Genomic DNA, 11,072 nt, shown 5'->3' with positions numbered 1-11,072 from the left:
TTTCAGTTCAAACTCATTTCCCTTTTATTAAAGTCCAAGTTACATTACATGGTTTGGTACTCAACAAAGGAAAACTTGTTCGAATAAGGTAATATGTTATCATCAGTATTTCCAGGTGACTGTTTATAATCAAGTAGCATTATCAATAAGTCCTTGGGAAGTCCATCTGTAAGAGAAAACATGAAAAATTAGCTGGGAAATAAAGAAAAGATAGAAATCTTACTAAAAATAACCTCTAGAGCAACAGCCCAAGGAAATCGCTGCCTCTGTGTAGTCTCTTCTGCCCTTTCTTAATCCTGCCTAAAATCAACACACCAGGTACTGGCTCTTTGGCTTTTTTGTTGTTATCCACCTGGTAATTATTGAGGTAGTATTCTTTTCTAATCAGAAAAGTATTGGGGAGCTGCCCTCTTAAAAATTTTTAAGTGAAAGAAATACAATGTTACTGCAGCTAGAAAATATCCTATATAACAAAGATCTTCTGGACTCCTTGGAATAATACTTGATAAATGAAAGCCTTTTCACATTTCACAAAGATGTGCTATCTGGCTTCAGGGAGGAGGAAAAGACAGTGGTGATACAGAGATGGACAAAGATAAAATTAAGACTCTTCTTTCAAAGCAAGCTGTAAAAAGAGATCTCAAAATTGAATTCAAAACCTCAGGCATTTTCTGCTCAGTCTGTGGTAGGAAGATTGAATGTAGGTATTCTTTAAGATTTTTAGAGTGCAGAATTAGGTGTTCACTAATGGTACCCTCACCTGGTCACTGTTTCTTTATCTTGTGAGGATCTGATACTAGCTTTTAAAATAATTTTGGGTCCACTTTTACTGAAACTTTTATAAGATAGCTTAGTTTCACCTTTTAAAAATAAACTTCTTACTCTTAGGAAGCAAATCTTCTATTTAAGCCTCATTATTTACATCTGAGAAATAAGACAATGGCCTTAGTAAATGCTTTAGTACTGCAATGCCTACAAAGGATGTGTGGCATAGTAAAAACAATGGACTCTGGAGCCAGACTGCTGCTGCTGCTGCTAAGTTACATCAGTCATGTCCAACTCTGTGTGACCCCAGAGACGGCAGCCCAACAGGCTCCCCCGTCCCTGGCATTCTCCAGGCAAGAACACTGGAGTGGGTTACCATTTCCTTCTCCAATGCATGAAAGTGAAAAGCGAAAGTGAAGTCGCTCAGTTGTGTCCAACTCTTAGCGACCCCATGCTGCCTTGGTTTAAATGTGGGTTCCTCTACTACTTGTATGACTTTGGACAAGGTGCCTCCTTTTCCTCATTAGTAAAATGGTAAAATGGGAATAAGTGTAATAATAAGTACTTCACAGGACTGTTCAAGAGGATTAAATGAGTTTATAAAGCACATAAAACAGTACCTCATACATAAAAGAGTTATATAGACTATATGTGTTTGTTAAATAAAATAAATATAAGCATTATTACTTATGTATTTTTTTCTGTTTTACAAAGGATTTTCTGCGTACTGCTCACTACCCGGCAATCTTGTGACTGGTTTTATTACCTAGTCTGTATTTTCCACAAGGTATCAAGTTTGTATTATCAATGAATATTACCTATTATATTTCAACTTGGGCATACAATAACAGAAGCATCAAATTAATAAAACCCTGATATTAAAATAAAGATGTATAAAAGCATGCATGATGAATACCTGGTATGTAGTGGATTACCTTAATTGAGGAGAGGTTAAAGAGCTGGAATTAGGAAAAAGGTAGAGAGAGGGCTTCAACTTTATGTAAAACCTCTCATTTCTTGGGGGAGAGGGAGAAACTAAAGCAAATATGGCAAAAATAGTATCTCAAAATTTGAGTATGGTTACATTTATTCCCTATGCTATTCTTTACCCTTGAAATATTTTATATTATATAGATTTTAAAGTAGGTTTTTTAACTTGCCTTTACACCAATAAAAGAACAATTATAACAACTAGAAACAACAATTCTAATTCTTTAAATTAATCATCACAGGTACTCTCTAAGCTCACAGCCTCTATCAAAGCCATGAAAAGGTCTTTCTCTGAGAATACTGTAATGCCACTCACTCACCCCTCCCTGGATCCTTTCTTGCCTTATTCAGGTATATCTTACCCATGGGGTTTACACTTTGTCAAGGCCCAGTTCCTCTGGAGTGGAGATTCCCAGTTCATTCAAAGTTGGTCTAAGTTCCTGGATGACATAGGGGTAGATTTCCTTATGAGGTCCTGCTTTGTCCTGATGGCAAAGACAATACTCACATTTAGCTCCGAAAAGCTGTCTCTATTAACAAAATGAAGCTGAAAATGCTTTCAGTCATATGCAGAGGCTAGCAGCAGGGAATATAAGTCACCTACTTTTAAGTTAACATATTCGTTCAAAAGAGAGAGCAACTTACATAGGCACTATTCAAGGTAGACTGTTAGGACACCTGGAGACTAAGACTACTAAATCCAGGGGGAAAGAAACATTTTAAAGCCTTGAGTTACTGGAAAAGAAGGTAGTGATGACAGAATTTTGTGATGGCAATTAAATGTGCCCAGCAGGCAACAGGAATAATTAAGTTAACATGAAAAAAGTTTCTTAATTTGCCTCAATTTGAGATCCTAACTGAATTAACTACTGGTGCTGAATGGCTTGATAGCCCACAGAACCCTTAATTATCTTACCCATTTTAGATAAAGTATTGTCATACTTTCCCTCTTACAGACCTTGCATTTCTTTCCTATAGAATATACAAGTCTTTTCATGGAGAGCTACACGTAGAGAATACTGATTTCCAAGGCAAGAGAGCTTTGAGGAATACTTACCATAATATACAATTAGACCTCTATTGTCACAACATTCTTCAGAGACAAATATTAGGTCAAATAGACTAAGACAGTGTCAAGTTATTATATTATTCTTCTGTCTAACAAATTCTAGGTCTCCTTAAGTGTATTTTTTAAATTATAAAATTCTTATTTAAAATTGGTCTAAGTTTTAATAGAAAAATTAAAAACTATAATCAAATAAGAGAGAAGAAAGTACATATCCTTACATTTTGATCATTGTCTCTATACTTTTTAATAAAAAGGGGATATACCACAAAAAATTATTTCATAATTTCCTTCAATTAACATGAATATCTTAAATGTTAAATACACTTCTACAGCATTAATAATAACCTCCTCTGGGAAGTCCCATTTTAAGAAGCCACTGGCAACACTTAATTTCATATCACAAGCAGCACAAAGATAAACTGCAATTCTTAATTATTTCCTTAAGATAAATTCTCAAATGGGATTGCTGAAATTCTAACAAAATAAATTCCTGAATAAATTCTCCCAAATACTCTCCAAAGAGAATATAACCACAATGTACATTCCCTCTAACTATATAAAAACTAATTTCAGGTATTTTAACAAATTCAAAAATACAGAATACGCTAATACCTAATCAATAGTCCACCTACTTCCAGAACAACCTTAGCATTGTTATTTCACTGACCTTAACAACTTCTAGGATGCGAACTGCACTAGCAAAATCATTTAAACGTCTGCATGCCCGCAAAGCAGCATCAATGATTTTGGGCTCTGGAACCAGGTCATAGCCAACAAGTGTGTTCATCCCTGTCAAATTAAAAAGAGGGGTCATATCAATCTGGAATATCCTCACTTAAACTACAATTTAGTTATCCATACTTTTTTATTGAACCATAGACATGTGATCTTGTCTGTTTGATCTGCTAGTTTTTTTTTTGCTCTACCATATGGCATGCAGAACTTCCCTTCCATGGATCAAACCTATGCTTCTTTCAGTGGAAGCGTGGAGTCTTAACCATTGGACCACCAAGTAAGTCCCTGGGCCTCTATTATCTCTGCTGCTGCTGCTAAGTCGCTTCAGTCGTGTCCGACTCTGTGCGACCCCATAGATGGCAGCTCACCAGGCTCCCCCGTCCCTGGGATTCTCCAGCCAAGAACACTGGAGTGGGTTGCCATTCGCTTTAGTTGTGTCCCACTCTGTGCCACCCCATAGACGACAGCCCACCAGACTCCTCTGTCCCTGGGATTCTCCAGGCAAGAATACTGGAGTGGGTTGCCATTTCCTTCCCCAATGCATGCAGGGATGCTAAGTTGCTTCAGTCGTGTCCGACTCTGTGCAACCCCATGAACAGCAGCCCACAAGGCTCCTCTGTCCACGGGATTCTCTAGGCAAGAATACTGGAGTGGGTTGCCATTGCCTTCTATTATCTCTAAAATGAGATAACTAGGAATTCCCTGGTGGTCCAATGGTTAGAACTTGGCATTTCCACTGCCCGGGGCCAAGGTTTGATCCTTGATTGGAGAACAAAGATCCTACAAACCACATAGTACAACCAAAAAATAATAAGCTTGAGAGTGATTTTAAATGCAAACACTATCTTCAAAATTAGCTGGTTTCTTTTCAAACAAGACGGTCATTTTCAACTCATATCTTTATCTCTTAGTACAATGTATGTACTTGGACTGCTTTAAAATAGATCTGACTGAAAAATAATCTAAAAACAACCAGGGAAATACTTAATGAGAAAGTAATGAAGCCCAAATGAGGACTTTAAGGCGATACAGAGAACCATTAGTGCAGAGTCATAAACATTTAACCAGAAAATACTGGGCATGATTACTTTTGGCTCTGCACAAAATGACACACCATAAAATTTAAGATTCTCTTAATGGGAATGCAGAACAGTTCTTTTCATTACTTCTACTCTTCATTACTTCTACTCAAGATTATCCAATAAGAATTTCCCTAGTTGCAGCAAAATGGAGTCATTACATGCCTGTGGAGAAGTATGAAGCACTTAGGTTTCTGGCTTTTATTAATTTTAAAATATTAAAACAAAGGACACCAGTGACTGCGATGCTAGAATATAGTCACAGAATGAATTCTTCATCTGATATGAACTGCCTACACTTAAAATTATCTATCAGTCTACTAGCTTGGTTATTATTAATGCTACTTACTCATGTTAAATGCACATTTACAAATTTAGGATAAACAAATTCTAGCTTACTCTGATAGGACACTTACTCAGGGCAAGACAGATAAATCACAACCGAGAATAAAAATAACAAAAATCCCAAACTATTACCAAGAGGGGAAGAAAACCAAATGACTACTTAAATAAATTACCTATTTATTCAAAGTTACACAATTGCTAAATCTTGCTCACCTTGGCCTGTCTCTATAGCAGTGATGATTTTGTCCCTTAGGAGACATTTTTGGTTGTCACAACTGGGGGTTTGTGGGGGTGTTAGCATCTAGTGGGTAGAAACCAAGGATGCTGCTAAGCATCCTACAATGCAAAGGACAGCCCCTGCAACAAGGAACTGTCTGGCCCAAAACATCAACTGGGCCTCCTTCAAAACCCTGCTTTACAGGAAACACGTACTCTGGAAACTATAAACTTTCCTAATTGCAAGATGCATGACAATACCTCGTCTACATGATACATGTTTTTTTCAAAATACAGCTGACCCTTGAACATGGGTTTGAACTCTATGTGTCCACTTACACAGAGATTTTTTTCATAAATACTACATGATCTGAATCCATATACGGAGAACCTTGGACTCAGAACTGTGGGTCAGAAGGGCCAACTGTAAAGTTGTATATGGATTTTCTATGTGCAAGTGGGCGTCAATGTCCCTAACCCCCACGTTTTTCAAGGGTTAACTGTAGTTACTTTTAACAGAGTAGTGGAAGACCACACAGCAGTTCATAATTCTGTATTAAAATAGACACATATGCCTGTGTTCCAATTACCTTTACGCAACTCCCAAGCATCAATATCTGGCTTATTGAAGTACGTCACCCAGCGAGCGTCAAACTCCTCGTCTGTCTCATGTGACCCATGGGAGTAGCAGCGAAGTGACTGGACAGCTACAGGGGAGGAAGAAGAGCAACTTCAATGTACAGAAGTAGGACTTGACTGGTTTTTTCCTTTTTGGGGTGTGTCTTAAAATACACACAAAGTCTACTATCTTAACCATTTCTAAATGTACAGTTCAGTGGTATTACATTCATTCAATGCCTTAGGTTTTGAATCAGCTATGCATGTCATGGTAAAAAAATTATTCACCAGGTCAAATGAAATAAATCTTACGTACTGATTTGAAAAAAACATCTTAAAAAACTAAGCACAGAGGGACTTCCCTGGTGGTCCAGTGGTTAAGGCTCTGAGCTCCCAGTGCAGGGGGCCTGGGTTCGATCTGTGGTCAGGGAACTAGATCCCACATGCCATAACTAAGAACCCGCGTGCTGCAATGAAGATCCTGCGTACTGCAACTAAGACCCATCACAGCCAAAAAAAAAAAAAAAAAATTAAGCACTGAAAAGTAAAACAAAAAGTACTACAGATGTATGTTTATGCTTTTCTCACTTATGTGTAATGCTGGTGTGTAACTGTTAACAGTGGTTATCTCTGGAAAGAAAAATTTTCTTTATAAACTTATTTTTATGATAAACAGTATTAATTCCTAATTTAAAATAATGTTCATTCTTGGGAATGCCCTGGTGGTCCAATGCTTATGACTTTGTGCTTCAACTGCCCAGGGCCTGGGTTCAAGCCCTAACTGGGAAACTAAGATCCCTTAAGTTGCACAGCCAAGAAGTAAGTAAAATGATATCCATTCTATGTTTTTTTTGGCTGTGCCATGTGGTATGTGGGATCTTACTTTCCAGATCAGGGAGGAACCTGTGCCCCCTTCAGTGGAATCACAGAGCCCTAACCACTGGACTGCCAGGGAATTCCCTCCATTCTAGTAATGAAGCAAATTTCTAACATATATTTTCTTAATTTAAAAAGTCACAACGAGAAGCACATGGACCACAAGTGAAGAGTAGCCCCCACTCACACAACTAGAAAAAGACCGCTAGAAGCAATGAAGACCCAGTGCAGCTAACAATTAAAAAAAAAAAAGTTCACCTACACTCAATGAAAAAAAAGTTTTATTAATTTCTAAGGAGTGAGATTTTTAAATATAACACTATCAAGAAAACAGGACACCCTTAGCACTCTGCTCCCAATCAATATACCCTTTTCCAGCACCATATGAAAAGCCTTTCATTTTCAGTTTCTGCTTGTTAAGTGGACAGTGAATTGGGAGTTAAGAAATCTAAATTCCTTCTGAATAGCCTCTGAATGGAAAATCTCATGGATGGAGGAGCCTGGTAGGCTGCAGTCCATGGGGTCGCTGAGGGTCGGACACGACTGAGCGACTTCACTTTCACTTTTCACTTCCATGCATTGGAGAAGGAAATGGCAACCCACTCCAGTGTTCTTGCCTGGAAAATCCCAGGGACGGGGGAGCCTGGTGGGCTGCCGTCTCTGGGGTCGCATAGAGTCAGACACGACTAAAGCGACTTAGCAGCAGCCTCTGAATGGGGCAGGAGGTGGGAGAAGGAATTTTTACCTTTGGGTTTTAGGAGGCAGCAGAGCCTAGTGGTCAGATACTTCTAGGCTCTTCACTCTCTTGTTGTTAATTAACTCAGGTTTTATATTCCTTATCTGTAAAATGCAGATACCACTACCTTAGCAGCTGCTAAGTCTGCTTCAGTCATGTCCGACTCTGTGCGACCCCACAGATGGCAGCCCACCAGGCTCCCCCATCCCTGGGATTCTCCAGGCAAGAACACTGGAGTGGGTTGCCATTTCCTTCTCCAATGTATGAAAGTGAAAAGTGAAAGTGAAGTCGCTCAGTCATGTCTGACCCTCAGCGACCCCATGGACTGCAGCCCACCAGGCTCCTCTGCCCATGGGATTTTCCAGGCAGGAGTACTGGAGTGGGGTGCCACTGCCTTCTCCCTACCTTAGCAGAGTATGAGGAGTAAAAATGAAAGCCAGGTTAACATTCTGCCTAGGGCTTAGTAACCTTGTAGGTATGTACTCAGTGTAGCTTTAAATTAATCCTTATCTAGAAGTGTCTTAACTGATCTATTTATAGAAATCATAATTCCTAAAAATAAAACATTCTTCAAGTTGCATCTCTTATATGAATTTTAAGAGCTTGGTATAATTTCTAGTTATTTTTAAAGGCTTAACATATCAAAAACAACCTTTCAGCCCACCATCACCCAAAATTTGTAAACCATCTTTTTCAAAAACTAAAGTTATCCTTAACTGAAAAAAGTGCAAGTATATAATTGAAATATAAACTGTTAAGCAGTTCCTTATCAAATTAAATATACACCTACCAAACACAGTAATTCCACTTCTAAGTATTTACTCAAGAAAAATGAAGTATATAATTATCTCCCTAGAGGCAACTATTAAGTGTACCTTCCCAATCATCCAGTAAATTGTTTCATGATAACGAATTTCTTTCGCTCACTGCTGGGCACGGATTTCAACTAGATGACTGTGGTTTTGTTTTCTAACTGTGAAAAAGATGACCAACAAATGCAAATCCTAGTCAGGGAGATCAATGGATCACCTTCAATGATTTGTTCACCTTCCTTCCGAGAGTCCCAAATTACAAACTGGTTGTATTAAAAAACGAAGACAGTGCATGAGACAGCTATTTAGAAAACCAAGCAAGCACTGGGAACACACATAGATCCCAGGTTGAGGAAAATTCACTTTCCCAATGGTTTACATTATATTCCTTATTCCAGTCATAAGTAAAGCAGAATCTATTCTTCTAGTTATGGACATGCCCAACATTCTGATTTTTAGGTAAATTATATCCCTCACACCACCCCCTATGTACAGCATTTCCACCTAGTTTTGAGGCTTGTATGGTAAACTATTTTGAAAAACAGTTACTCGGTGTTTTTATATAAAGGTTCCAGAGTAGAAAAAGAGAAGCATCTGTTAAAAAAAACTGGGACATTTCTAGGGCTACAATCTAAAAATCTATTTCTAACACTGCTTTTTGGCATTCCGTTAAGGAAGTTTTTTTTTTTTTTAAGCAAACATATTTAGAAAAATTAAGTGGCTCATTAATTCCCTTCAGTAACTAAACAGCTCAGACAAAGCTCAAAGAACAGGCATTTTGGTGGTGGTGATTCTAAGGCATAATGGAAAGAACTGACTAATGTAAAGGGTACATAAACAAGCTCAAAGACAGCTATACAGTAGTACAAGGTTTAGGGGCCCAAAAGCTGGAAATCTATAAATGTGGGAGTGGTGCAGAAAAGGTTGGAAGGTAATTAAAAATGCTACTTAAATTTAGCCCTCCACCAAGAAAGAGAAAGCAGAAACTCCTCCCACCTTTTCATAGCCTATCAGGGTAAGGAATAGGGGTGAGGACTGTGTAACTCTTAAGGGTTGGCTGGAGAATCTAGCAATTATTCAAAATATTTAATTATCTAATTCAGTAGTTACTGGAAAACAATTCTGTTACCAGGTGGAGGCTGAAGTGGGAGAAAATATTAAGTTTGGGTTGCTACTTATTTACAGCAAACTTAAAGCTCCCCAGGTTAACCCCTCCAGAGGCTATCCAAGAATCTTAAGCCTTTCTGACTTTCAATTGCATGAAATTTCTTCAGTCTCATAATGATAATAAACCTCACCTATAATATGCAATAATGAAAGGCACTATAAAAATAAAGCAAATATGTTTCAAGCATTTGTGCCAGGAAAGGTCTTGAGAGTTAACATTATCTCATTTAAACCCCACAACTATTAAATAGTATCCCAATTTTAGACTTAGGCAACTGAGTCTTAGGGTTTAACTAACATGTCCAAGGTCACACAGCTAGAAAGCAGTTGAAATGAACGTAACCATGACTGCCTCCTTGTGGCAAATATTTAGGTTTATGGGACAACACCTAAAATAAAGTTTTTTGTATATGAATTATGCTTAAGAGGGCGGCTAGAATGATTAGGAGATAAATCACTTTGTCTAACCTTAGCAAGAGTTTGAGTTCATACGTTTAAATATGCATGCTTAGGGGCCAAATTTCTTAATGTAGCATATACTACCATCATGGGCCGAAATCAAAGTGCAGTTAAAATAATTAAAAGTGCTAGACACAAAGTCTCCAGGAACAGACTTAACAGGAAGGCAGAACAAGAGACAGGAATCAGCAGAACATCTTATACTCCGCAATCAGGCTTCTAACCGGAAGCAAAAACATAAAGCTTCCCCATATAGGCAGAACCCCCTATTTCTGGGTCTGTGATATCCAATTTCTGAAATAAGAGCCTTAGAAGATCTATCAAGTCAGTCCCTCTTCCAGGCCTCAGGAAATAACTACACACGTCGATCTATCGTAAAAGTTTAAGAATTAGAAAGTGGCACGGCAGTCTCTAAAAATACCAGAATGGTCTGGTTAAGTGACGGACAAAACGCTAACCGAGACACGTCTGATAACTGTCGCACACGGAAGTATAACGTGTTCTCGGAAGACGCTGGGGGCAGCGGTGCCGGGGACCCCGGAGGGATCACCCCCGCCCCTACCCTGAGCTCAATGTCACCTTCGCCGAAGCGCTGCAGGCCGGCGGTGGCCACTCCTAGTCAGGTGGCCGCAGGGTCAGCGCCGGGGCACGGTCACGGCCTGGGGACCGAAGGGGTCCGGTGGGCACGGGAGGTGCGCTGCGCCCCCTCCTTGGCGCCCACAGCAGGTCCACATTTGATCGGTCCGCGGTGCCCACACCAGGAAGTCGCGCCGAGGGGGGCCCCGGGGTCGCGACCTCGAGTCCTCCACAACTCGAGGCGGCGGCGAGTACGGCAAGCGGTCACCAGGTTCGGCCGCCGGCCCGCAAGGCAGGAGCTAGGCCTCTGGGAGAGCCTGCCATCGCGTGGCGGCGGGGGCCCAGGTCACCGCAAGGACACGCGGGCGCGGACAGCGGCAGGCGGGAGCCTTACCGGCGGCTTGGCCGGGGGCCGGAGTGGGGTGCAGGAGGCCTCGAGGGCTGGCCCGGGCGACTGCGGCTGCAGCTACAGAGCAGCGGCGGACAGCGGCGCCTAGCATGACGGCGATGGCGGCGCACAGGTTAAGGCTGAAGAGAAGCCGGGTGTGAGCCCACGACCGCTCGGGAGCTCGTGGGGGCCGTACACACGCACCGACGCACGGTGGGCGGAGCATAAGGGTCCGCCCACT

The 11,072-nt window shown here is 40.4% G+C and overlaps 1 protein-coding gene across 2 annotated transcripts; it reads right to left on the bottom strand.

Annotated features, from left to right (window-relative positions):
* LOC129633791 (cytochrome c oxidase subunit 5A, mitochondrial) lies at positions 1-11,072 on the bottom strand. 2 transcript variants are annotated; one of them, XM_055555720.1, is made up of 5 exons: positions 10,838-11,072; positions 5,790-5,906; positions 3,492-3,613; positions 2,118-2,240; positions 1-166 (listed from the first exon to the last, which is right to left on the bottom strand). In XM_055555720.1, exons 1-4 carry the CDS (start codon positions 11,055-11,057, stop codon positions 2,127-2,129), a joined length of 573 nt encoding a protein of 190 aa, XP_055411695.1. In that variant the 5' UTR covers positions 11,058-11,072; the 3' UTR covers positions 1-166; positions 2,118-2,126. The 2 variants fall into 2 exon arrangements, with proteins under 2 accessions (XP_055411695.1, XP_055411696.1); XM_055555721.1 differs by having other exon boundaries at positions 2,118-2,195.

This window comes from Bubalus kerabau, chromosome 19, assembly GCF_029407905.1.
Source record: "Bubalus kerabau isolate K-KA32 ecotype Philippines breed swamp buffalo chromosome 19, PCC_UOA_SB_1v2, whole genome shotgun sequence".
Classification (NCBI taxonomy): domain Eukaryota; kingdom Metazoa; phylum Chordata; class Mammalia; order Artiodactyla; family Bovidae; genus Bubalus; species Bubalus kerabau.
Note: the sequence above shows the minus strand (reverse complement) of the source record. Positions and strands in the feature narration are given on the sequence as shown.

What these genes read in the sequence shown, in the direction of transcription:
- LOC129633791 (XM_055555720.1), bottom strand. Translation starts at nt 11,057, where the DNA reads ATGCTCCGCCCACCGTGCGTCGGTGCGTGTGTACGGCCCCCACGAGCT. An exon ending in GGCCCCCGGCCAAGCCGCCG is followed by an intron (nt 5,907 to 10,837) that starts GTAAGGCTCCCG and finishes CCTCCCCTGTAG; the next exon opens with CTGTCCAGTCACTTCGCTGC. An exon ending in TGCTTGGGAGTTGCGTAAAG is followed by an intron (nt 3,614 to 5,789) that starts GTAATTGGAACA and finishes TTAATTTGACAG; the next exon opens with GGATGAACACACTTGTTGGC.